Source organism: Aspergillus undulatus (assembly GCF_047715775.1).
Source record: "Aspergillus undulatus strain CBS 261.88 unplaced genomic scaffold BDV17scaffold_7, whole genome shotgun sequence".
Lineage (NCBI taxonomy): Eukaryota > Fungi > Ascomycota > Eurotiomycetes > Eurotiales > Aspergillaceae > Aspergillus > Aspergillus undulatus.
In genome coordinates this window covers 195308-219491 of record NW_027396611.1, presented here as the reverse complement: position 1 = coordinate 219491, position 24184 = coordinate 195308, and the positions used below count along the sequence as shown (strand labels likewise).

At 50.4% G+C, this 24184-nt stretch overlaps 12 protein-coding genes across 12 annotated transcripts; 4 read left to right on the top strand and 8 right to left on the bottom strand.

Moving 5' to 3' along the window:
* Positions 1-5: 5 nt before the first annotated feature.
* Positions 6-1579, bottom strand: BDV17DRAFT_214622 (cytochrome and DOMON domain-containing protein). The gene has a single exon (XM_073755488.1). The coding sequence runs from the start codon at positions 1537-1539 to the stop codon at positions 118-120; it is 1422 nt and encodes a 473-aa protein (XP_073618913.1). The 5' UTR covers positions 1540-1579; the 3' UTR covers positions 6-117.
* Positions 1580-1772: 193 nt separating this feature from the next.
* On the top strand, positions 1773-2818 carry BDV17DRAFT_214619 (carbon-nitrogen hydrolase family protein). Its single transcript, XM_073755487.1, has 2 exons — positions 1773-1897; positions 1956-2818. Exons 1-2 carry the CDS (start codon positions 1843-1845, stop codon positions 2780-2782), a joined length of 882 nt encoding a protein of 293 aa, XP_073618912.1. The 5' UTR covers positions 1773-1842; the 3' UTR covers positions 2783-2818.
* Positions 2819-3329: 511 nt separating this feature from the next.
* Positions 3330-4978, top strand: BDV17DRAFT_254844 (60S ribosomal protein eL31). The gene is made up of 4 exons (XM_073756841.1): positions 3330-3529; positions 3622-3710; positions 4231-4305; positions 4378-4978. The coding sequence occupies exons 2-4, from the start codon at positions 3624-3626 to the stop codon at positions 4582-4584; spliced, it is 369 nt and encodes a 122-aa protein (XP_073618911.1). The 5' UTR covers positions 3330-3529; positions 3622-3623; the 3' UTR covers positions 4585-4978.
* BDV17DRAFT_254841 (RanBP1 domain protein) lies at positions 4979-10427 on the bottom strand. The gene is made up of 2 exons (XM_073756840.1): positions 9745-10427; positions 4979-9471 (listed from the first exon to the last, which is right to left on the bottom strand). The coding sequence occupies exons 1-2, from the start codon at positions 9867-9869 to the stop codon at positions 5448-5450; spliced, it is 4149 nt and encodes a 1382-aa protein (XP_073618910.1). The 5' UTR covers positions 9870-10427; the 3' UTR covers positions 4979-5447.
* Positions 10428-10611: 184 nt separating this feature from the next.
* BDV17DRAFT_254838 (SCP2 sterol-binding domain-containing protein) lies at positions 10612-11969 on the bottom strand. The gene is made up of 3 exons (XM_073756839.1): positions 11868-11969; positions 11563-11772; positions 10612-11490 (listed from the first exon to the last, which is right to left on the bottom strand). Exons 1-3 carry the CDS (start codon positions 11881-11883, stop codon positions 11327-11329), a joined length of 390 nt encoding a protein of 129 aa, XP_073618909.1. The 5' UTR covers positions 11884-11969; the 3' UTR covers positions 10612-11326.
* A 345-nt stretch (positions 11970-12314) lies between these two features.
* On the bottom strand, positions 12315-13457 carry BDV17DRAFT_214569 (uncharacterized protein). Its single transcript, XM_073755486.1, has one exon. It carries the CDS (start codon positions 13048-13050, stop codon positions 12358-12360), a length of 693 nt encoding a protein of 230 aa, XP_073618908.1. The 5' UTR covers positions 13051-13457; the 3' UTR covers positions 12315-12357.
* Positions 13458-14545: 1088 nt separating this feature from the next.
* BDV17DRAFT_254834 (uncharacterized protein) lies at positions 14546-14875 on the top strand. Its single transcript, XM_073756838.1, has one exon. The coding sequence runs from the start codon at positions 14564-14566 to the stop codon at positions 14759-14761; it is 198 nt and encodes a 65-aa protein (XP_073618907.1). The 5' UTR covers positions 14546-14563; the 3' UTR covers positions 14762-14875.
* A 757-nt stretch (positions 14876-15632) lies between these two features.
* Positions 15633-17340, top strand: BDV17DRAFT_301085 (kinase-like protein; the record flags this gene model as incomplete). Its single annotated transcript, XM_073764183.1, has 6 exons — positions 15633-16163; positions 16222-16433; positions 16486-16735; positions 16796-16890; positions 16961-17145; positions 17323-17340. The coding sequence occupies exons 1-6, from the start codon at positions 15817-15819 to the stop codon at positions 17338-17340; spliced, it is 1107 nt and encodes a 368-aa protein (XP_073618906.1). The 5' UTR covers positions 15633-15816.
* A 1820-nt stretch (positions 17341-19160) lies between these two features.
* Positions 19161-21419, bottom strand: BDV17DRAFT_254829 (MFS transporter). The gene is made up of 3 exons (XM_073756837.1): positions 20849-21419; positions 20209-20787; positions 19161-20142 (listed from the first exon to the last, which is right to left on the bottom strand). Exons 1-3 carry the CDS (start codon positions 21245-21247, stop codon positions 19528-19530), a joined length of 1593 nt encoding a protein of 530 aa, XP_073618905.1. The 5' UTR covers positions 21248-21419; the 3' UTR covers positions 19161-19527.
* A 259-nt stretch (positions 21420-21678) lies between these two features.
* Positions 21679-22719, bottom strand: BDV17DRAFT_254828 (uncharacterized protein). Its single transcript, XM_073756836.1, has 2 exons — positions 22447-22719; positions 21679-22379 (listed from the first exon to the last, which is right to left on the bottom strand). The coding sequence occupies exon 2, from the start codon at positions 21968-21970 to the stop codon at positions 21749-21751; it is 222 nt and encodes a 73-aa protein (XP_073618904.1). The 5' UTR covers positions 21971-22379; positions 22447-22719; the 3' UTR covers positions 21679-21748.
* BDV17DRAFT_254827 (uncharacterized protein) lies at positions 22699-23700 on the bottom strand. Its single transcript, XM_073756835.1, has one exon. It carries the CDS (start codon positions 23455-23457, stop codon positions 23104-23106), a length of 354 nt encoding a protein of 117 aa, XP_073618903.1. The 5' UTR covers positions 23458-23700; the 3' UTR covers positions 22699-23103.
* BDV17DRAFT_214505 (uncharacterized protein) lies at positions 23549-23906 on the bottom strand. Its single transcript, XM_073755484.1, has one exon. The coding sequence runs from the start codon at positions 23835-23837 to the stop codon at positions 23640-23642; it is 198 nt and encodes a 65-aa protein (XP_073618902.1). The 5' UTR covers positions 23838-23906; the 3' UTR covers positions 23549-23639.
* Positions 23907-24184: the final 278 nt, after the last annotated feature.

The following is a 24184-nucleotide window of genomic DNA, read 5'->3' as shown; positions in this document are numbered from 1 at the left end:
ATAACACGGCTAAGATTGGGAGGATCATCATTCGATAGATTTCGGCGTTCAGATGGCGTAAATATGGTTGATGGATTTATTAAATGAGAGATGATTGTATTCTTTATGTGCCTGTGTTCACTCCATGTCTGCCTTGCTTATCTTGACGGGAGTCGAGTGATCGCTGCTTAACCGGAAATCATGCTCATCATCATCGTCCGCAGCCACAGCAAAGTAATCGTCTCTCGTAGGCTGCAAGGCGAAAGGGCTATTCTCTCCCTCCCAATCAAGCCGAATCTCACGCTGCTTTCGCTGACGCGTAGCATACCAAACCCAACCGACCAAGACCAGCGCTATGACGGAGATGAAGCTTGCAGCCAAGGAGATCACGGACCAGCCGTGACCGGTCAGGAGCAGCCCAGTAATGACGTTCATCCAACCGAGCAGAAGAAATATGCGCCCTAGCCATATATGTCCGTGAGAAGCCCATTGTCGTCGCTGTATCCGTAAAAAGATGACGTGATGACGCCAGCCGAGGGAAATTTGAACAATACTGCAAATAATCACGGTAAGGCCAATGAAATGGTGAAAAGAATCGATCTTATGTGCCCGAATGAGCCCTATAGCTCCACCAATCAAGACAAATATTGAAGCAAGAAGCTGTATTATCCAATGATACTTGAATGACTTGGGTGATCCTGACCGCATTGCAACTACACCAGCTGGATAGAGAATCAGAAAAGCGGTACTCATGAGGAAGCCGTGGATGTGAACCATCGGGTTCAACCATGACCATCCACCAGGTATATCTGAGACACCGAGCGCTGAGATACCAGGCAGAATCCGGGGAATTGGAGGTGGGGAGGAGCCTCCGCTGATAGAACGTGCCATATCGACGTAGAAACGTCCCCAGCCGCCATCTTCTGCATGATGCTCGTGCATTTTCAGGTGTACGTCGTTGGTATAATTGTCAAATTCCTGGTAATCGTTCCACGCCCAGATCCAGGGTTGGGCTGTAGCATCTGCAGATATCGGGGCACCAGGCCATTTTCCACACGAATAGCACACAATGGCCACTTTTGCGACAGAAAGCGAGTCTCGTTTTGAGGCAACGTTGTGGTCGTCAGCCTCGGTGGAGTTGACAGGAACCCAATCGGCTTGCAAGAGACGAAGATCTGCTCCTCCTACATCGGCTTGGGAGACGAGCCTGGGCTGATGGTGGCCGTCGATTGTCCGAATGCTCACAGTTGGTGCCTCATGCTCGGAAGAAAAAGGATCGCCGTAGATTATGAACATCAATGAGCCAGCCATCATTGATCCGGTGCCGACCGCTGTCCACCCAAGCGCTGAGCTTCTCGTGACGTGCATGCTCGTATATATATCATGGCTTTCCGAAGAGACATTGTAGTACGTAGTAATGCCCAAGCAAAAATTGACGGTAGCATCAGGCTTATCTTCATGGCCGAACCGGCAGTACTGGACAGACTCGCCCCCGGCCCAAGATGCGAGTAGCACAATTGCGGTCACTGTGCGCAAACAGAATTCAAAGAATTGCCGCATGATGCTATCCAAAGCAGATCCGGTAATAATGGTGCAAACAGAAGCCGGAGGTAATGTCGATGCCTGTCTAAAGGTCAGCAAGCATAACACACCCCACGTGATCTCTTTGTGCTACTATGCGCTGGCCAATCACAAAGCTTGTGAGGAAACTGACTAAGCCAGAATTATTACCACGTGACACTGCCGGAGATAAGGGTAGGACTGAAGTAGTAAAGATCGCCGATGGTATCATCTCCAACTCCAACTCCCCGCATCGCTTCGTCTCAACACCACCAGATTGTCATACACTACGCACTATCCGAGATGGCTGCTCTTTTGAAAAAGCCTTTGAAACTTGCCCTGGTGCAGTTGGCATCAGGTTCGTCCAGCCCCGCCCATCTACTCACAATTGCGAGCTAACCAACGCGAGTCTACAGGCGCAGACAAAGCCGCTAACCTTGCCCACGCCCGTACAAAGGTCCTCGAGGCTGCGAAGGCGGGCGCCGGACTAATTGTGCTTCCCGAATGCTTCAACTCCCCGTATGGCACTCAATACTTCCCCAAATACGCTGAGACCCTTCTTCCGTCTCCGCCGACAAATGAGCAGTCCCCATCCTACCACGCCTTATCAGCCCTCGCTGCAGAGGCCAAGGCCTACCTCGTAGGAGGCAGTATTCCTGAGCTGGAGACAGAATCCAGGAAATATTACAACACATCGCTCGTGTTCTCACCTTCAGGCGCGCTTATCGGAACGCACCGCAAAACACACCTTTTCGACATTGATATTCCCGGCAAAATCACATTCAAAGAGAGCGAGGTCTTGTCGCCTGGAAACCAACTGACTGTCATCGATCTCCCTGACTATGGCAAAATTGGTCTCGCCATCTGCTATGACATCCGTTTCCCCGAACCCGCCATGATGGCTGCGCGCAAGGGTGCTTTCGCGCTCATTTACCCTGGTGCTTTCAACACGACGACCGGTCCCCTGCATTGGCAGTTGCTTGCTCGTGCCCGCGCCGTTGACAACCAAATATACACAGCTCTGTGCAGTCCTGCGCGGGATATGGGTGCTACCTACCATGCGTACGGTCACAGTTTGGTCGCGGATCCTAGCGCCAAGATTCTGTCAGAGGCGGAAGAAAGTGAAAACATAATTTACGCTGATCTGGACAGTGAGACGATTGAAAGTTCGCGAAGAGGCATTCCGATCTATACGCAGCGGCGGTTCGATTTGTACCCGGATGTGAGCGCTGGCAAGAACTAACAGGTTATATATATTCACCCGAACCTTGAACGAACTAGTGCCTTTTAAATAGATCACTGAATTGAGTGTCGTTCAGGCAGAACAGTGAGACATTAGCATCTCAAGCTTTGAACCAAAAAGAGGCAAGGACATAAGCGATCGTTTACAAGACATATCGGATCCTGAGAGCGTAGTAAGTAGCGAGTTAGGGCCGTTCCAAGTAGATGTGGCTCGTGCTCCTGCATTGCGGCCCTGTCGACATGAGAAGTGCCCTAACCTCGTTGTCAAAACCAAAGCTACAGCTCGCATGTCGTTATGGATGCGCTTTGGAAGTCCATAACCTTGTAGGGCCTTATATTTCTGAGACATGATGGGATTGAACCTAACCGAAGCTCAACGACAAGCACTCACGTGACATAATTCCGTAACTGTTGGAGCCGCCACATTTCCTCCCAGCGACACCAACCGCAAATTAGAAGCCTTTATCAAGTAGATGCTATGAGGAAACTAGGCGTGAGGACTCCATGACTGTCTTTTTATTAACTCCACGATGAACTGTCTTCTCGAGGCCAAATTCACAATTCGATGTTCTCGACCTGCTTCGGGTACGTAAAAGTTCCCACGTGACTACAACCCAGCCAATCAGAGCAACCCCACACAAGCGAGCCCGCACTGGAAATTCGGCGGGCGCGAAAAAAGACCAACCTCGAATTCCCTCCATCTCCTCGACAGTCGACAACTTCAGCCAACACAGCCGAACACCCTTCAGTGAGTGAATTGCGCTTGATCCCTGATCCCAGCATTGAGATAATCTATCTGCGATGAATCTGCATCTAACATTTAATCTCTTTCCACCGCAGAAATGTCCAACGTCCAGACCGGCAAGAAGCAGCGTTCGGCCATCGCCGACGTGGTGACCCGCGAGTACACCATCAACCTGCACAAGAGGGTATGTTGAAGCGCGATATCCGTCGTTACCTCTCTCCTTTCTACCTTGCTGTCGACGCCAATCGACCGACTTTGCAAGTCTGCGGAGGATGAATGAAGGATGAAACATACCTTCTCTCTTTTACCGCACCGTGAGGCATGGATGGAGAACACAAAACACAACGCACGGCAAGAAGCGAACAAGCAAACGACTTCCCTTGAGAGAGAACGGTGGAAATCCAAAATCTCGCAGGGGAAGCTTGGGAAGCAAGTCGCACGCAGTCAGTTGCAATCCGACCAGAAGAAAAGAAAACCGGACCAAATCACAACCCGTCACGACACCAAGAAATTGGTTGTTCGCTGGAGTTGGAGTCGGTCTATCTATCTGAACTGGTCGTCTCGACAAGAAACAAAAAAAGAAAACATGAATTAGTTTTATGAAGTCCACCTCATGGCCGCAAACGCAGCAAGAAAGAAATTTTTTCTCTCCAAACATGGCATTCGGGCGGAAGACTGATTCTTCTTTTTTTGTTATTCATTAGACGCACGGTGTTTCCTTCAAGAAGCGTGCTCCTCGCGCCATCAAGGAGATCCGCGCTTTCGCTACCCGCTCCATGGTACGTCCTAACCTCTCTTCTCTCCCCATCACTTTCAACCCCACAACACCGCTAACCAACCTCCCAACTCAGGGCACCACCGACGTCCGCCTCGACCCCCAGCTCAACAAGAAGGTCTGGGAAGCCGGCATCAAGGGTGTCCCCTTCCGCCTCCGCGTCCGCATCTCCCGCAAGCGTAACGACGAGGAGGGCGCCAAGGAGAAGCTCTACTCCTACGTCCAGGCTGTCAACGTCAAGGAGCCCAAGGGTCTCCACACCACCGTTGTCGATGAGGAGTAAATGTTGAGGGTCAGCGGACTTTCAGATAGGGGCGATAGGTGTTGGTTGATACCAAAATGAAATAAAATGAATTCAAAATTCCTTTGATGGCATCCTGCTCTCTCGGTTCTTTTCTGGTAGTTTGTTAGTATCTTTCCCTAGATTGGCTGGGGTGTGTGTAGTTCTGTGATAATCATAGTAGTGATCATGGTAGGTAGTAGCCTGGCCTTACCTAGATACTCGACTGTGGAATGGAGCCAGGATTCAACACCTTGTTGACGGTGAATCAAAATTTTTTCCGTGGGCGAACAGAACTGTTTCTCGAAAACTCAGCCAAGTACAAATCCACTTAGGTATATCCGTTACACTCTACCAAATCAAAGGTGATAACTATCTGAACAAGTGTATTTCTCGAATTAGAAACAAAACTCCAAATCTATGCATAAGATACCTAAGCGGCATGCTGGCCTGTGCCTGTTCACAAGAGAAGACAAGACAAAGTGAATCGAGGAGAAACGAAAACGAAAATGAGCACGCGGAATCCAAAATCAAACAGGCAGGCAGGCTGCGAGAAAGAGTAAATCGACGATAGGTACAGTACTAGGTAACAGACAAGATAATACATCGCAAGGCCTGGAATGGGTGATAGGAAGAAAGCCTGCAGGACCCCCGATGGTGGATGTGGATAGAAGCATAAATCGATCGGGGGTATTGGGGGTAGATGAGTAGATTTAGATAGGTTGTAAGTAGTAAGCGGGTTAGAGAAAAGCTGTTCAAAATGCAAAATGCATATAATGTACCAGTGTCATGCCGTGTTCATGCTTGTTTGTTCGTATGAGGAAATCCTCCAATTTGTTGAATTAGACGTTGATCAGTAAGGTAGATTATGACTTGTGTTCCTCCATGGCAGCCCCAAGCTTAGCCGCCTCGTCCTTCTTAGCACGGACAGCCCAACGCTCAGGAGGACCGTCGGGCATGGGAACAAGGAACTGAATGCTTGTACCGGAGGTAATGTACTTGACCTCTTTCATCAATCGTGTGTTTAAGAGGACGTTTCCGCTGGGATCGGCTCGGATCAGAACACGGCTGCGGGACGTCTCGCGGTTCTTGAGAATGCGCAGGAAGCCCATGCCGATGGTTTCCCAGGTGCCGTTGACAAGCTTCAAAGCACGGGTTTTGGTTTCGAAGACGACGTCCTCGTCCTCTTCGCCCGCACCGCCTCGAGAAAGATCAACCTGGGGGAGGGACTCTGCGGCGTCGCCGTCCGTGGACTCTTCAGCGCCCGTGTCGGAGGCAACTCCGGGGGTAGAGGCGCGGCTGGGGGTGCCAGAGGTGAGCACTGATGGGGTCAAAAGAGATGAGGCCGGCTGGGAGGGGCCGCCGAAGGAGAAGCCGGCAGTTGGTTGGGAGCCACTAGATCCAGGTTTAAATCCGGTAGACGGCGCACCGAAGAGAGTTCCAAATGGAATTGAGGGGGCAGGAGCCGGAGCTGCTGAATCAGAGTCCGACTTTCCAGAGTCCGACTTCCCCGTGGCCGTATCAGACGCGAACTTGATGGGTGTGTTGAGCTTCCAGGTGTTGTCGCTGCCAGGCTTCGTCGCGCTGGACCCGGTAGCGAAGATAGAAGGAGTACTTGTGCCTGAGGCGGAGGGCGTTGAGGCGGCAAAGGGGTTCGCAGTAGGGGTCGAGGCGCCGAAGATGTTGGTCGACGCGGGCTTGGGCGCGGCGCTATCATCAGACTTCTCAGGTTGAGCCTGAGACAAGGCACCGAACGGATTTGGTGTGGATGATGAGCTGTTGAATGATGAAGCATACTTGGAAGAGCCGAGAAGTGAAGAGACGTTCTTGTCGTCTTCCTGGCGCTTCGGCTTCCCGTCCTTGTCATATTCCACACGATCGAACAAGCTGCGACCACCGGAGGCCTCTTTGTCTTCAGAAGTGTCCGCTTGCTTTGATTTCTTCAAGGCTTTGGTGAAGTCGCCTTCGTCACTGCTCTCCAGAGTGCCATTCGCCTTGGAGCTGACGGAGCTTAACTCAGACTCGTCATTTGGCGCGAAAGTCGGATCTTTGGCATCGTTGGCGTCCTCACCAGAGACAGAATCTTCCTCAGTGTCATCGGCGTTATCATTATTGTCGTTTTCCCCGCTCTCAGAAGGAGTTGCCGACAAATGACCGAAAATGTTGCTAGCCTTGCCGCCAAAAGAGCTGGTCTTGGATTCCAGGATCGATGAGGACGGGCTGGCGTCCGACTTCTCTTCTTCCGTAGTAGTGGCGTCTTCCTCAAAAGAAAAGCCTTGTCCGGGAATGAATTTAGCGCGTCTGTTCTGTTGCGCTTCAATCTCTTCACGCTTCATACGCTGCTTCTCGGCGTCTTTGCGTTCCCACTCCGCTTCATCATCTTCATCCGAGTCAAAGTCCTCTGCCTTGCGCTTTGCCTTCTCCTTCTCAGCCTCCTTGTCAGACTGAGCCTTGAACTGAGAAAGGAAGTTGGTACCGCCTCCAGAGCCAAACTTGGGGATAGCTAGAGGAGGCGCCGAGGAGCTAGCACCCTTGTCATCTGACGGCTTGAGGGTGAATGGGTTTGCGGGGGGTGTACCACTTGCTGGCGCAGTAAAGGTCGGTTTGAATGCAGATGGAGGTTGAGAAGGGGTTGCAGAAGAGCTTGGAGTTTCTTTAGGAGCTGTGGATGCGGGAAACGCCGGTTTGGGAGGTGATGAAGTCGGTGTTGTAGAGAACAAAGATGGCTTGGCAGACTCGGGGGTGGAGGGTTTGAATGATGGAGCACTAGGCTTCTTGGGGGACGGGGCGCCGGCCGGTTCGTCGGACTCGGAAGTTTTAGACCGTGAGAAGGAGTTTGCAAAGATGCTGGCAGTCGTCGAGTCGCCGCCACTGACGCGCTTGGCGGACGGTGAGGAAGAAGATGCATCGCTATCGGTATCCTCGGTTGCCTTTCGCTTGCTACTGCTTGCAGGGGTTGGATTCAATGTAGTGCTTGGTGAAGCTACGGCAGAAGCAGAGCCACCAGCACTTCCGAAGGGTTTAACCTTCTTAAAAGGCTGCGTCTCAACGCTGTCTGCGGAGGCTTTACGCTTAGTACCAGCCCCTTCAACCGGCGCTCCGATTGTCTCGCGGACGCGCAAGAAAAAGTGCACAAGGGTGTCGAAGCTGTGAGTGCTCACGTCGAGCTTGGCAACTTCGCGCTGGAAAGACTCATTCAAGAGGCGAACCCGGTAGGCCAACTGCACTTGCTCCTCGGTGGACTTGTCCAGACCAGAGCGCATCTTGGTAGGCTGGAACTTGTCCAAGCTCAGATCTGGTGCACTCACAGTAGATGGTGCCGATGGGGGTGCTGCATCTGACTCAGCACCGTTGACCTTGAGAGGACTCGAAGAGGGAGCAGGTGAAGCAAAGGTAGGAGTTGAAGATGATGCTTGTGGTTTTGAGAACGAGAATGCAGGAGACTGAGGTGTGGGTGACGACGGCTTGCTGAGGGTCGTAGCCGAGAAAGGAGAGGCTGATGTAGATGCTTTTGAGAGATCGTTCGCTTTTGCTGGTTCGCTAGACGCAGGCTTCGGGGAAAAGAGGTTCGAAGATGGCAAGGGCTTCTGCTCCGTGGTAGGCTTTTCTGCAGCTGCCGGTTTCGGAACGAACAAGCTGCCGAATGGGTTCCCCTCATTAGCCTTGGGCTTCTCTTGTTCTGTTGAGGATGCGGGCTTGGGAGCAAACAGACTCCCCGTTGATACAGGCTGTGATGGAGCGCTGGATTGGGTTGGCGCTGCGGTTGCACTCTTGGAGAACAGCGAAGTGCCAGAGGTTGGAGCAGAACTGATAGATGGCTGAAACAGGGAAGGTTGACTAGGTTTCGTGTCTTCCTTCGGTTTCTCCTCGGAAGGCTTCTGTGTGGAAGACGGGGTAGGTGCACCAAATAGATTTGTGGACCCGAACGGGTTTTGTGTCGTTGTTGCAGGTTTGGTTGTTGAGGTGCTGAAAAGCGATGATGAGGTACCAGTTGTCGACGGCGCAGCACTGAACACTGGAGCAGCAGAAGCTGAGGGAGTAGACTGGGTTGTAGCGCCGAACAATGGTTTTGAGGGAGACTGAGCAGGAGCCGAAGCCGTGCCGCCAAAGAGATTGCCAGTTCCCGAACTACCGAAATTCGTCGAAACTCCAAAGCCACCGGTTCCACCACCAAGGATGGATGGTTTCTGAGCGGTAGACTTAGCATCTGGAGAAGTCTGCATAGAGTCGTCACTGCCAAACGCCGAAGTCTGCGCGAAGGGGTTAGGCTTATCGGCGCCAGATTGAGCGAAGACGTTTGTGGGCGGAGCACTAGTGGTAGACTGGCCGAAAATGTTTCCGTTCGTTGGAGCAGCAGTTCCCGATTGGAATGAAGGCGCACTATTGGCAGTGCTACCAAACAGACCACCGGTAGGACCATTTTGCTGAGACCCAGCACCAAACAGGTTTCCGGAGGGCAGAGGCTGCTGCGCCGGAGATTGACTTCCACTTGAGGGAATATTGAACATATTGCCTTTGAAGCCACCAAAACTGCCCCCGCTTGGCTGCTGGGGAGCACTGCCAGTGTTCATCGAAGCAAAGGGATTACTCGCAGGTTGTGATGCTGCTCCACCAAAGGAGGCGGAGAAATTGAATGTTGATGAGCCACTTCCAGAGCCAAACGAAAACTGTGATCCTCCTCCGTTCTGAGGTTGCGGCGCAGGGCTTGGGCTAGCTGGAGGGAAGCTTTGTGACTGTCCGAAGCTGAAGCCGTTCGTCGGCTGTTGGCTCGCAGACGGAGAGGAGACTGTGTTGGGGTCAAGGGAGCTAAATGGACCGCCGAAAGACGCAGAGGTACCAGACGGTGTGCTGCTGCCGCCAGGGCGCGGTCGCCTTCGAACATCCTTAATCCTAGGCATGCTGTTAGCCAATGCACCAAAGACAGCATTATGCGTCGAGAAATTGCATGAACAGGAATAATGGCTGCAAGGGAGACCACTGGCTTTCGCCAATGGAAAGAACCAAGACTGGGCGAAGCGGTAGAAATAGCAGTAAACCCCAGTTCAAGCAATAAAAGAGACATGTAGAGACAAGATGCAGCTAATGCCAGAGTTTCTGCAATGCGGATGCGCAGAGGGGATGAAAAATAGTTGGGTTCGCAGAGGTCGGTCAGCAAGCACTCACCTTCTAGCCGCTAATTGCGCAGCTGTGGCCCGCTGGGGCTTATCATCCGGTGTGCTGTTCATGTTGAATTTGAATAAATCGGTATCCTTGTCCCCTTGAGGGCCTTGGGCCGATCTCTTAGACATTGATCAACAACACAGCAAAGCGCCCGCGGCGTTCACCTTTTCCTTGTGTGCTTCGAGTAGGCGAAGGGCTGGATGTCATTCAACTGTTTCGCGCGACTCCAGCGATTCCTCCAGTGAATATCTTTCGCTGCAGAGCGTGAGGCGACTCGTTACCACGACAACTTCGAGGTCAAGTCGCGATGAAGGTTGACGAGCTAGAGGGAGAAAAAAAGGCTATGCGCAGACGGATTCACGAACGGCAAACGACGGGAAAACCGCGATATTGTCGCTCGAAAACAATGTCACGATGAAACGACGATACAAGAACTCTCCAGATTCGTGTCGTTGTGATTGTGGATCGAAATGCGCACGCGCTTGATCCGTTCTTCGGGGGTGGGTAGGGTCGCGAGTCGCGAGGCAGCCAGGAGCAAGGAGGATGCGGCAGGTAAGAGGAACGAAGAAAGAGAAAAGGCAGAGCTAGAAGAGAAATGAGAACATCGAAAACAGAGGAGAAAGAAACTGTGAACGATGTGCTATGCGAGGGAAGCGATGAGTGTTGCTCGCTGGAGCTACTCTTTTTTAGCCTTGACTTGGTCCGCTCGCGAGAACAGTGAAGGTCAAGGGCGGCGGGCGTAAAAAATTGCGATCACGTGATACGATGCAAGGCCGGTCTTGGCATCACAAAAACATTCACCCTCTGCTGTCAGTCAAGGGCGTTTGGCCTCTTGGTATGTCCTTAATGATTCTCTTAAATGATCTATATACTCAATGCTAGGTCGCAAGACTATTTCCTACTAGACATTATTACGAAGAGCTGCCGTTGTACGGAAGTTGCGGGGATCTGCGCCACACCGCAAATACAAAGCAGCTTGGTCGCGCGTTTCCATAGCATGAAGGTCGAAGGAGCTGTCTGTGGAGCAAAACATGGATATCGCGTCTGATGTCCTCGGCAGATTTTACTAGTACTGTCGAAGTGATCGCTGACAATCGAGTTCTTCATCACTTTGAAAGCTGCCTCGCACGCCTACATTTTCTCCTGCAGTGAGATACTTGGTCACGTGGCGAGCAAATGAGGTTCCAACTATGACGACAGGGTGCACAATGGGATTGTGACTTCCAAGGCTGCGACAGGAACATTCCAAATGGCTTTTTGCTTGTACCTTCTTTGTGAATTAGACCAAAGACAGAAATGATTGTCTGTTCATTTATTAGGTAGATCTTCATTTATGAACAGGCCGCGGGCTTCATATGTGCCACAAAAATGTCGTTGTATATATTTCGAGCAGCTCCGCTTGAAGTCAGGAGGGAACACCAGCTGGCTTGAACTGCTGATCTAGCACGATACATGCACTGCTTTTTCACGCCAAGACCGACCTTATTTTAAAATTGCAGGAATATTTCTGAAATTTATTGGTTCAAATTCAGACAGATCGCGTACAACTAAACAACACACATATGGTAAACAAAAAACAGGGTATCTATAGCTTGGCCTTGCCCTGGGCCTTCTTCAGAACGGGCTCCATCTTCGTAGCCTTCATGATATTGCCCTTGATCTTGAGCTTGCCGCCCATAAAGAGTCGCTGAGCGTTGGCCTTGCCGGCGACGAGCGATCCGAAGTCGGCGTCGGAGAGCTGGAGGGTCACTTTTCAAGTAGAACGTTAGGCTTTTGCTTGCGACAGCGACCAGACTCCAGACGGAGATAGGCATCACTAACCATCGGCCTTTTTACCAGCAGGAGCAGCACCCTTGCCAACAACACCCTTGTCCTTGAGGTCGAGGTGCCAGCTCTCCTCCTTGCCGTCCTTGTTCTTCAGCGTGAAAGCGACGACGGTCTGAGCGGTCTTAATGGCATCCTTGCGCTCGGCCTCGCTGGACTGGAGGGTAGCGTTGATCGCGTCGAACGCAGCGGAGGATTCGAAGCCGTCTATGAAGGAGAAGTGGTTAGCGAGGACCGTAGCTGAGCTAGAGCTAGGAGCTGCGTGGAATGTAAGGGTCCAGGGAGCGGGCCGATCGACTTACCAACTTTGAGAGACATTGTGGATGTGATGAAGGAGGACTGTATGCGTTTGAGATGGAGAGGAGTGCAAGCTTAGTGTAACGGAGAATTAAATAAGAGACAGGGCACGGGGAAAGGAAATGTTTATTAGTGAACGCATCGATCTCACCCCGGTGGTTCTCGGGGCATGTGAACGCAGGCGGTCGGGGGGCCGCAGTGCCGAGGTCTGGCGCTCTCCTCCAATGAGTAAAGCTGCACACAATCCATCGTCCTCGATGGAGCTCGACCAAAGTGTTTCTTCTTGCGAGCCGCTCAAGCGAGATGATGAAGCTGATATTGTTCTACCCCACATGAAAGTGTACCGCACCTCGCTCCCCGGACGGCTCCTTCATATGATGCAACACCCTCACCGTCGTCTGCGGTCATGATCTGAATATTTTCACTTTTTGCTTCATATTTCCTCTTCCACAAGTGCAGATCATCTAAACATCTGCCACAGACCTGGCGCAAATCTCAACCTAGCTCTTTATGCCATCCTCTGATACTCTGCGCCTCTTCATCCGTCAAAAATATACCGAAATAATAGGCTAGAGCTTGCAATCTGCCATCTCCTGAATCAAACGAGTGCATAACACTCTTCCTCCCACCCAAATTCACTTTGACCACATTATCCACCAACATGACCTTTTTAACAATCCTGATGTCATTCTTCAACGGGAGTCTGGAGTTGCTCGAAAACTGAACATCCTCTCCTTCCCGCAAGAATCGCACTACCAGAACGGTCCTCCGCTGCGTGTACCCATGCGCGAATAGGTTCAGCACATCAACATCCTCCTGAAACCATTCTAGCTCAGCAAAGCTGTACGCCGAATGCCAGTCGTCCTCCGGCCCATTCCGGTACTGGTATATCCACATCTTGGGGTCCTTGATGAGTCTCTGCTTCGGGATGTTATCGTGGATAAGCCGGATCTCTTGACGGCCTAGGTTTGGAATCGCTTGGCCAGTCCCATCTAGGAGGAGCGGGCTTGTAGGATTATCACCGCCGTACCCGACCTCGACTGCGCATCGTTGACCTGAAGGCAGATGGACAATGTTCTTGATATGGGTGCTGTTCTTGGATATCAGGCCCCGAGCTGCAGTAGGCGGCGAAATGCACTCGGACAGGGAGTACTTACAAGCCCATATATTCACCGCTTGACATCCCATCCCTCTTCCATCGACGCCTGACTGCGGTCATGTAGACGTGAAACCCCAGTCCGCGAAGCATATGATGAAAAAAAGAGGTTAAGCTCAGGACAATAACCTTTTCCCCTGTTTCTCCCAACCATCAACTTCTCATGCAGAGCCTCGGGCGATATGTCCACTGAATGCGTCGGCGAGTAATGTATTCGAGGTTCTGGTACAGGAATCCCGAGATCTGACATCTCATTAACGTTGAAAGAGACTCATACGTTTTCGGAAAGCCAATGGGGCTCAAGATCGAATCGATGTGCTTTGCTCAGCATGCTGGAAGTCGGATGTGCTTAAGCCATTCGATGATGACCTGATCCGAGGAGTATGCCGAGTCAGTAACCTTTTGAGTCTCCAGTCATTTTCCCAATCAGACAAAGAGGATGAAGTCGATAAACCTATGAGAGAAGTATATTGAGCTATGGAGGTAGCCCTTGAACTCTCATTGAGAGAACCGCACGCTCCGCTTTATAACTAATGCAAAACAAGCAGTACGTATGCCTAGGCTAGTGGTAAGTTTATTGACTGCGATGCAAGGGATTGTTTGGGATGACCTTACAACAACTCATCGCAAATCCCTGTGGACCTGGATCGACCCGACAGGTGTCTGATAGACCTGTGGCGAGGCGTAAGCAAATGACCACCGATCAGGCGCAGCTAAAGCGCCCACGAGCAGGTAGTAGGTTCTGGGGTGTAGCAGCTGTCAGAGTTGGCATTGCCGTTGGATAATAACTGCCTTTCCGCGTATCGAATGAAGTATATCGCGAGCAGGCGCCCACTGATTCTGAACAATGGAACTGTACAGGGACGGGTACCAATTCCAAGACTCACTGGCTGTTACCAAGTAGGTAGTCAATACTCAAAGGGCTCTTGGAGAAACTAATATCCAATTCATTTATCTAGATATCGCTATTATCCCACAGAGGAAAGGTAAGTTAGGGGTAAAGCTGGAGGTCAGTAAACCCCTCTGGAGAGCCAAGCGGCTCGTCCAACAGACCACTGGCAAGATCCGTGACCGACCGACCTAGGATATCTTGCATCCCTACCTCTACCCCAGGCTGGTTCGATAAGCCCACATATAGATCTTCCATGGTTATGGTAAGAGACGAGTCGAGAGTACTACCAGTAGCAGTACTGGTAGTAGGTTCACTCGCGCCCGCTGTGAACGGCCCTGGCTGCATATGGATATACTGAGCATTCTCTGGCTGCGATTGCCCCCTCGCCTTCGCCCGACCTCCCCGGCAGACCCGGCCCTAGACCTAAACTGCTCCAAACAACGCTGCACCCTCCCCAAACATTATGCGCTATAGGCACTCCAGCATATACTCGTCGACTTGGTTCACTATATCCATATGATGCCGTCTCGTCGGTACAGCCGCAAAACATACGCATCCGCGTTGACTATGCTGCTCTAAACCTCAAGAACATTATGACGGCTATAGGACCGCTAAGTGGATTGTCAAGACTGTTGCTTGAAGGTGCTGGCACTATGGTGGTGGTCGGTGATGAGGTTGGGGCGCAGTTCTCTGTTAGGGATCTGGTTTGTTTCTTTGAACCCACCGGCCTGAACACAATCATGGAGATCAACCACAAGAAAGCCCGCATTGTCCCGCCTGCGATGCCTTTGGGACTGTTTTACAAGCCATCGTCACGATCGCAGGCTTCCAGGCCGGGAAAAGCATTCTGATCCACGCAGCCAGCGGTGCTGTCGGTCAAACCGCCATTGCCCTTGCACAATATCTTGGGGCGAGTGAGATATTCGTGACCGTTGAGAATGAAGGCAAACGTCAGTTGATCAAAGATAAATTCGGTCTTCCATAACACTTAAGAAGCTTGCAAGTCCTAGGTCTTTCATTGGGTGGAAACCCTTCAGCTGGTCTTTGGTGGATTCAATGTCTTTGATATCTTTGCCAGATACCATCCACGTAGAGAGCTGTAATAACCCCGCGGTTGTTGATAAAGACTCTGGGATCCGCAGTGCTTTGTTGGAATCCAATTGATGTAACAAACTTCTTGACCTTCTGGTTCTAAAGGTAGGCTGATTGTCAAAGTCTGTAAAGAGATGGTAGAATCTCACCCACATTATTTAAATCACGGGATTTGGGATTAACACCTTCAAGTTATCCCCATAAGATCTGCTTGTCAATCTTTGTTCCAACGTAGGTGTTTGTTGTGTTAAGATAAGTTGCTGCTAAAGTAAACAGGAACTCGCTGGATATAATAAGGATAAAAACACCTACAACTAGAAAATCAGAAGAATACATCTGATTCAACCCATATATAACAAAAGGTCTAGATTCGATAATTCTGAACGTTAAATTGATGTCTCTTCACTGCAACAGTACATGGTTGAGAGAACTACTGTGCCGACAAATCTACCTCTAGGTACGTTTGATAGGACCCGAGAGCATCGGGATCCACTTTTGTGTCCCACTTTCCACCTGGGCACATTCCACAGCCGTGCTCTCAGCCTCAGGCAGCAAATATGGTTGATATAATAAGGTTCCTTACCTAAGTTCTGTCGGAAACATCTCCCAACAACCACACAACCACACAACGGGACGGTAGCGCACCGGCCGTGTAAACCACTTTTCTCAGATAAGTACTTTCCTCGCGACCCATCAGTGACTGCATAGTGTCTACGTTGTGTCTGGGCACAAGACTCACAAAGATCGGAACCACGATAGTTTGATAGTTCTGAGCAACCCTAGGACAGTTCACCAGCATAGTCGCGGATATGATATGACGGATAAAGTAACGGCGCCGCAAACTCCCAAGGACGATGGCGCGACAGGCTTCAACTGCTCTGTGAGCTCAGACACATCACCACGAACACCCGAGGACGATGACGTGACAGACTTTGGAGACTCTGTAAGCACAGAAGACGAAGAAATTGATCTCGTAGAAGTTGTCGAGCCCTGGAGTAAGTATGATTGCAAGGCAACGCCAAACGTCTTCTATCCGATTTGTCTCGGAGAGGTTCTCAATGAGAGATACCTGGTTGAGCACAAAATCGACGCCGGCGGCTTCTCTACTGTCTGGATGGCCCTTGACCTCCAGGAAAACAAAGATGTTGCTGTCAAGGTCATGTCCACCGGCGACCCGGGGAGACATCGAACAACGCATACAAGATGAAATCGTTCGGAGCGTGGAGGATGCATTCCACCTGGTGACTTATTTGGACACTTTTTTGCTGCCCGGAAACAATTGTCACCATAGGGTTATGGTGCTTCCTTTGATGGGGCCGTGCCTTGACCGTTATACGGTGGATAAATTTGCTATAACCACTCGCATTTCAGCTGCGAAGCAATCGCTAGAAGCGCTGGAAACCCTACATAAAGCTGGAATTGTACATCGCGGTAAGTTATCTTACACACTCTATATTGTCACCGCCTGATAGATAGCCGATAGATTTGAATGAGAGAAACCGCATATGGGGAATGGCGCCTCTCCAGCATCTCAGCAGAAGTGCTAAATACGAGGCACTCGGTCGGCCACTAAAGCAGACTATTCCATCCGCGGAGCTCTGGAAGCGTGGAGAGTCGGTACGGCCCATGGAAATCCCCGAAAACCTGCGCACAGATGATTTCTATCTCGGTGACTTTGGTCTGGCCATGAAAGTCGGCGACTCTGTGGCTCAGACCGGCTATCCACCTATGCAGTTTTGTTCCCCAAAGCGTCTTCATGGGAAATACCCAAGCTTTGCGTGCGACATGTAGAGCTACATGATCAACTTCTCTGAGCTCTACCTTGGGCAGCCACCGTTCAATCCTTGGTACAGGGGCGGAGTGCTAACGAGTATTATCAATTTTCTGGGTCCATTGCTAGAGGAATGGAAAGGCTTTTATATTTACTCTGATAGTCATGATTCCTGGTACGATCAGAGTCAAAACACGTGCTCCAAAAAAGGACTTTATATCAGAGATTGCACGCTACCGGCCTGATACTGATCCGGATGAGCGAGAACTTGTGCTCTCTATTATGCAGAAAGTATTCATTTACTCACCCGAGAAACGTCTGACTGCAACGCAGCTTCTGGCCGACCCTTCATTCAAAGCTCTCATGGCCAGGGTATGGTTGTTGATACCCCGATATCGAGATGTTTCTTTTTTTTTTTTTACAACGATGTGCTCTAGATTAGCAATGGCTACGTGTGCCTTTTGAAGTGGATTTGTAATTTGCCTTATGAAACTGAGCATGTCGTTTCTAGCATCTTCTGGTGGAGTTCAACTACTACATACTTTGTAGTGTAGAGACTATCTGTGAAAAGAGCTCTAAAACCTGTCAGTCCTGGATCCACCACATGTTAGTGGTATATAGACCGAACAGGCTATATAGCCCTAAGCCCCTATTTCCCAATCGGGAGAGCGTATTACGGCGCTGGGCAGCAACCTACTATATAAGTGAGAGCAGCTCTAGGACTGGCGTCCTGGAATTCTAGTCTTTTGCTCCTGGCGCAACGGTTTACTCTCTGAAATGCTCCTTAGGAAGCAAGCCATCATAGAGCGCTCCAACTGCTAAGCTAATACCATTCCATGCCGACATCGAGTACCGGGATCGTGGCAATCAGCAGTGATTTTGCTTGACACGCAGGCAGCAATCGTGAGGCTACAGCATACACAGGCCCTTGCGGACTAATCCCACACCATAGCCCGAGCCATATCAATTCACAGCATTCACTTGGCCCCTCGTATGAGTAAAAGTGCGACCATGTCAGAGCTCTCTTCGGCTGCTGCTTTGATCAGAGTGCTGCTACCCCACTGATTCCTCCCTCCCAGAAAGATATGGATATCAGGAGGTGAAGAGTTATGATCTTCTTTTGCTTGAAGGGACGACCATCTCCCAGATTAATTACTAAAATTTCCCGCGCGTCTTCATCAATCTCTGGATCAGTCTTCCCTTTGTCGGCCTCTTTAGCCGCTACTTGGCCTTTCGTAGCAACTTCGTTGGCTAACAAATCAACCTCATCTTCATTGGCATTGTACGGAAGGCAGACACCAAGAAAGCTCTCGAAGTTTATCTTACAGTTGACGGATACCGACACCCCATTCTCTCTGGGCTGAGCTAACCTATCGTTTATATGGATGGGATGGTAGGGTATTCTGGCTTTCTCTACTTGATCAAACCACAAGGCTGAAGAGCAGGGCTACCCCCACGCCCGGGTGACTGTCACCGCCAGTTGGGTCGGAGATAAAGGTCTGGTCTGCTCTCTTCAGCCGAGCTCGAGCACCAGAACGATGAATTGCGATCGAAATCCTGACCAATTGGTTTATCATGGCCTCGACGCCACCAGCCTCCATGGAAAGTTTAGCCAAAGCCAGCTCATCTGTGTTTGACGATGAAACGTCTTCATTTAGACGCCCCATGGTGGTCTCTGTTGGACTCTCGGGCTTACCTCGTTTGTCAGGACAATGACCACTTGATGGCGGAGATGGCCAGTAAAGTACCTCACTCACCTGTGCTCTGACACTGTTCAAGGTAGACCTCTAACAAACAGAGAAAATCGATCACAACGTCCCTCGCTTGGGGATGTGAAGCAAGTCTCTCATCAAGCGTCCGCTGCTTTGCCAATGCCCCCGAGCCGGACGCCCAAAGATTGAAATCAGCAAGCCTTTTCCGGGCCCAGTCGTCGTGGGCGAGAGCTGAGAATCCATAAGTATTGGTACTTTGTTGGAGGCGTTGCCGGCAAGCCATTGCGACTTCGTGAATAGAGAGATAAGGCTGTGACATTGCGAGTGTCCGTCGAAGCCGGCCTCGTTTAGGCGACTCTCGGGCCTATCGCAGTATAATTCCGTCGGACTCCTGCTTCGCTCCATGCAGCTAGAGTTGCAGAACAGAGAGATAAAAGGAGAAGACAGGGTTAGAGAGTCAAGTTGTCGTTGATTTATATATGTAGTGCAGGAAAGATGACGGGTGTGAACATGTAGGAGGGGTTTCGGCGTGTAGGACAGTTTGTTCTAATATATCCTCTAATATAATATTCTGAACACGTTGGTGGTACATGTCTTGGTGTGTTTAAAGTTAGAGGTATAGATACATCGGGGATCAAATCATCGAGGGCTGGGCCGCTGATCCGGAAAGTATACAAACGCCCGCGCAGCTGCTAGAAACGCATATAAACTGGTATAGTTCCTGCTTTGGAAATGTTCCTGAAGACGTGCAGATCAGCATTCACATTTGCCGAGGAAACTTCACCGATAACTGATATGTGTCGACAGGTGACTGGGACAGTAGGAATGCAGAGCCAGGTGCGCGGGTTAGTAGACTTGCTCTTGGTGCTGAGGATGAACAATAGTATGCCTAAATTAAATGTTTATCTATTATAAGCCCTGGTCCATGGGTTCTGCTCCAACATGGAAAAGAAAGGGGAAACAAATGCCTGCGACTGATTGAACATAGCCTCTGCTGTAGTGTGGGTGACATCAACAAAATAAATAGTCCACTCTCATACAATCAATCCTTCTGTCCGTCCAGATCTACCGGCCACCTCTCGCGAATCGCCTTGCCATAACGCGTGAAGATAATCGGAATCGGGACGAAGGCCAACGCAAGGAAGCCCAAGAGCGAATTGCCCCATCCAAGCCCCAGCGATTCAAACATGCGCGGACCAGCTAGAGGAAGCAGCCCGCCAACGAGCGACCGTGTAGCAGTTAGTGTCGCATTTGCTGAGGCGGCATACTTTGGGTAGCAATCAATTATATAGGTCTGAATCGGTATGTAAACAGCTATCATGGCGACACCAAAAGGAAACATCCCGATGATAGGCACAATCCAGTGGACCTGCTTATCGACTGTCCAGCCATACCAGAAGAAGCTAATCGGGAGGATATTAGCAAAGAAAATCATCAAGGGGAGTCGCATCTCCGGCTCGAATCTGCCACCGTTCCGCGCAGTCAGTTTGAGCAGTATCTTGTCATTGGTAGCTGCCGTGAAAGCAATGCCAACTATGAAGCCGATGCCGATACCCAGGTAGGCCAGTCCGGACAGCCCAGCTGAGAACCCGTATTTGTTTCTGAAAACAGACGAGATGGTTGTGAAGAAGAGGTATAAAAGTCCGTAAACGAGAGCCTAGGGAGCAGAACGGTCAGCGCAGCTATTCGCGTTTAATGTGTGGGAACGGTTGCACCATCTCACCATATAAGTAGAAAGAAGGAGCACGATTGGAGACTTGACAAGCAAGATGAACGGGCGCATGAAGCCCAACTTCAGAGCCTCATTCACATGCAAGGGCTCTCGGGTCTCATCATCATACGCACTGCGCAGCTCCGTCCGTCCCGTTTCCTTGGCCAGTTTTGCGGTTTTCCATCTTATTAGAACAGGAGCGAATGTCTCCTCGTTGTAGAGCTCAATAGCCAGAGCCACTGTGCCACCAGCGATTAGCAAAACCCAGAATGTCCAGCGCCAGCCTGCCTCCTGGGCTATGAATCCACCTGCAATAGGGCCGATAACAGGCCCAATAAGGGGGCCCAGTCCCCAGATAGCAGTTGCCTTGCCACGCTGTTCAACAGGGAACAGGTCAGCGATTACACCAGCCCCAAGGGTAATGCAACCAGCACCCCCGACTCCTGCGAAAAATCTGCAGATGATCTCTGTTTCAATATTCTGGGCTAGTGCACATCCAACCTGCCATACCACGAAGAACCAGTTTGCACAACTAAACATGACGTGGCGGCCATAGATTTCGCTCAGGGGGGCAAGGATACATGGACCAAACTAAAGAATGAAGAGCTTGTAAGCCGGCGCATATCTGACCTGAGGTTCGCTATAGACTTACCGTGTAGCCTATTAAATAAACACTGACAGTGAAAGAGAGAATTGTCTCGTTCGTCTCGCGAAATTCGACCGCCATGTAGCTGACAGCAGGCGCAAACATGCTTGACGCAAGGGGCGAGATCAGTGTAAATGCACTTATGAGACCCAGGAGGCCCAGTTTCCTTCCAACAGGGAAGTTTTGAGGGTTCTTCGGATCGTCTTGGCCATCCCATCCGACAATTCCCCGGGCGAGGTCTGTTTCAGGGAAGGCCTGGTGGTGGGCTGCCGATGATTGTGTCAGTTCCTCAGCAGACGTTTGTTTTTCGAGATCCTGTTTCTCTGGCTGGACGTCGCTGTTGTTTCTTAGTGTGGTGGACAGGCTCCCCCTCGAGCTTTGCTGGGGGGTTTCGGCAGGTTCCATGGGGAATGATATGAGTGAGCGAAGAAGAAACAAAATTAGAACTACCTATGCAGTGAGGATGAAATAGATACAATCAAAAAATAGCTATGGAACATGAGGGAAGGGTATTTATATAATAAGGATTGTAATGTTAGGGAGAACAGCTCAATCCTGAGCCTGCTGGGTATGGTACAATGATTCCCATTAATAAGTATAAATAACAAAAAAACAAAAAGAATATTCTATCTATGTCTCTAAAAGCATCTTCACATGCTTTTTGGATCTACAACGGCAAGATCCCGACTAAATGGAACCGGATTCGGGCTAACTGTTGCAGTGGGGCCGAGCTGGCGACAGTCGGGCAGACACTGACAGCCAGGACCGATGACACCACTTCCAGGACCTTTAGTGCGTCCATCTTCTTACAAAGGGTTGAAATGCCGAGGTAGCTAGTTAGTTACAGCAATAAGGCTGAATCACCTCCGTACCATGCCCTTGCATAGTTGTCCTTATGCTCTTCCGCTACGAATTAGGGCATGACCCACTTTGATCATACAGAGTATGTCTTCCGTAATACACCGGACACGCCGTTAACGTGGGATTTGTGACAGCTGGCCGAGCCTCCTTGGCCGAGTGGCGCAATACAGAGGGCTCCGTACGGTATGCCGAGGCTACCGAGACACAGCATGCCATCTGCGCTACAGCACACGTGTCGCGCACGCACGCACGCATAGTCCTTGACATGTTATTCAAGTGGTTACAGAGACTCAGCTATATCTTAGGCTAGCAAAGCCTGCAAAGGCATATAGGTAATTTTGTTCTTCGATCGGGAAAGATAACTACAAGGTTGACCAGGGCCCTGGAATCCAATCTTGGTTCAATTCGGCAATGACAGTATGAATATCTATCTGCAGGGAGCAGGCACCCGCGTATATTTTATACCACTCTGTACAGTGATGCCTGGAGCGTGGCTGGCGTCCCGCACGTTATTATAGGGATCGCCTCCCGATATTGAGCACGCACTGCGACGCAGGAGCCATCAGCAAACCTGCAATTCCGGACGTGTCTTTCAACCGGCACATGACACTCCCGGGTGGACAGGGTTGCAGATCCTGTCTACGGAATAGCAGCAAACGCCTCCATAGTAAACAAACTATTGTGCCCCATGTCATAAGGTCAGGCATGGACGCTTGGGATGCTGGAACAGGACGGTCACGAACCTCAATTAGCTCGCTTTTCGGATGGTCTGCGTTCGATGTAGTTTGCCGTCATTTGACATGCTCTGCTGTGAGCATGTCCATAAGGTCGTGTCCTTGTTAGAGTCAATCCATCGCTTCGCACAATCCGAGGTTCTCTATAATCTATTTTTGGAATAAAATTAGCACATATAATCACAGGGTGTGGAAAACACGGTGTCACGGCGACGGCCTAATTACTTATTCTGTGCACTGGTGTACAGAATAAGCAAATCAGTTCTGCCTGCCCTGACTGCCCGACAGACTAATATTTCTCGAACTCCAACTTTGATTCTAATTCTGACCTTCAAGCTATATCTTGTCTTGTCTACGCACCTATCTAATAGCTTAACTCTATAACCTGTCTGTGTACCTACTCTGTTATCCGGTTCTGAATATACTCCTGAGTAGAGCTCGCCACAGCCCGCCCGCATTCCATAACCGGTCCCGGAGGCGCGGTGTTCGGAGTTTCAGTTCCTCGGTGTCATCGGCAGTGATGGTTGCGAGGTCATCAAAAACAGCATTCGAGCTTCCATCCACACTAATAGTCTGCAGAGTCTTGTCGAACATGGCCGTGATACGCCGCACTTGAGGCTGTCAAACAAGGCCCTGGCCAAACCACCCCTCGCTTGCAGACTCACGTCAATGGTCAGGGTGCAAGGCTGATACGAGCCGCACATCTCGTTCACGCGCCGGCATCTGAGAGCTTCCAATCCCGGAGCTGCAGCTAGCGGCCTGGACAATAAACGCTGTCTGGAAGGAGCAGGCGCTTCGCGTACCTGCTGTCAGCTGCCTGATCTGGTACATTCCAGCTTGCTCGAATGGGATGGCCCTTGTCGATTGGACTTGCACATCCTGGAGGAGCTTCCCCAGCTTGCGATCCTTGGGCACACGGATACGGACTTGGAATAGTGGCAATGGTTGGACCCGGCATGGTAGTAATACCAGGGATCGGTGCAGCCCATCCGGAAATAGTCGAACCAAAGATAATGTCATCCAAGTCCGCGTATCTGGTAACCGTCAAAGCTCACGCCGCTCGTACAAATGTGGAAGCCGTGGTAACTGACCCCGAAGGCCGTTGGAAACTCAGATTCTGCACGTATGTCTCGTTGGGAGTGGGAAGATAGCTGGAGCCGGCAGAGCTGGGAACAGCGAGGCACGGGCATTGTCCAGCTACTTTATCCAGAACTGGTCAAGCCGCTCGCGACCAGCCACTGAAATAATTGACAAGGAAAAAAAAAAAAAAAAAGAAACGGCATCCTACTAGATACAATGCACCCATCATAATTCTGCTTGACGCGATCAAAAATCAAACCCAGCGTCCAGCCATTGTAGAGTGCATGGTGCATGGTCACAACAAAGGTTAGACAAGACATAGCAGCCCGGGCTCATACTCTATATAATAAAATGCACAGGGGAAGGAGGATAGAATGATGCTATATCAACTACACGCACGTAGCCTACTAAGAAGCGGATGCCTTTTGACAATAGACACACAATTCGGTGACAAAATCACACAATATCTGGCAAAAGGGCTTACAAAAGGAAACCCCTGAGTACTCTGGAAAATGAGTATTTAATACTTGTGAGAATAACGTGAGACGTTCTCTTGGTTCCTGCTAGCGGTGCTGGTGTTAAGCGACTCTTTAACTGCGCTTAGGGTGTCTGTCACTATCGTCATGGTTACCTGAAACCAGATACACTAGAAAACTTATGCTTTATC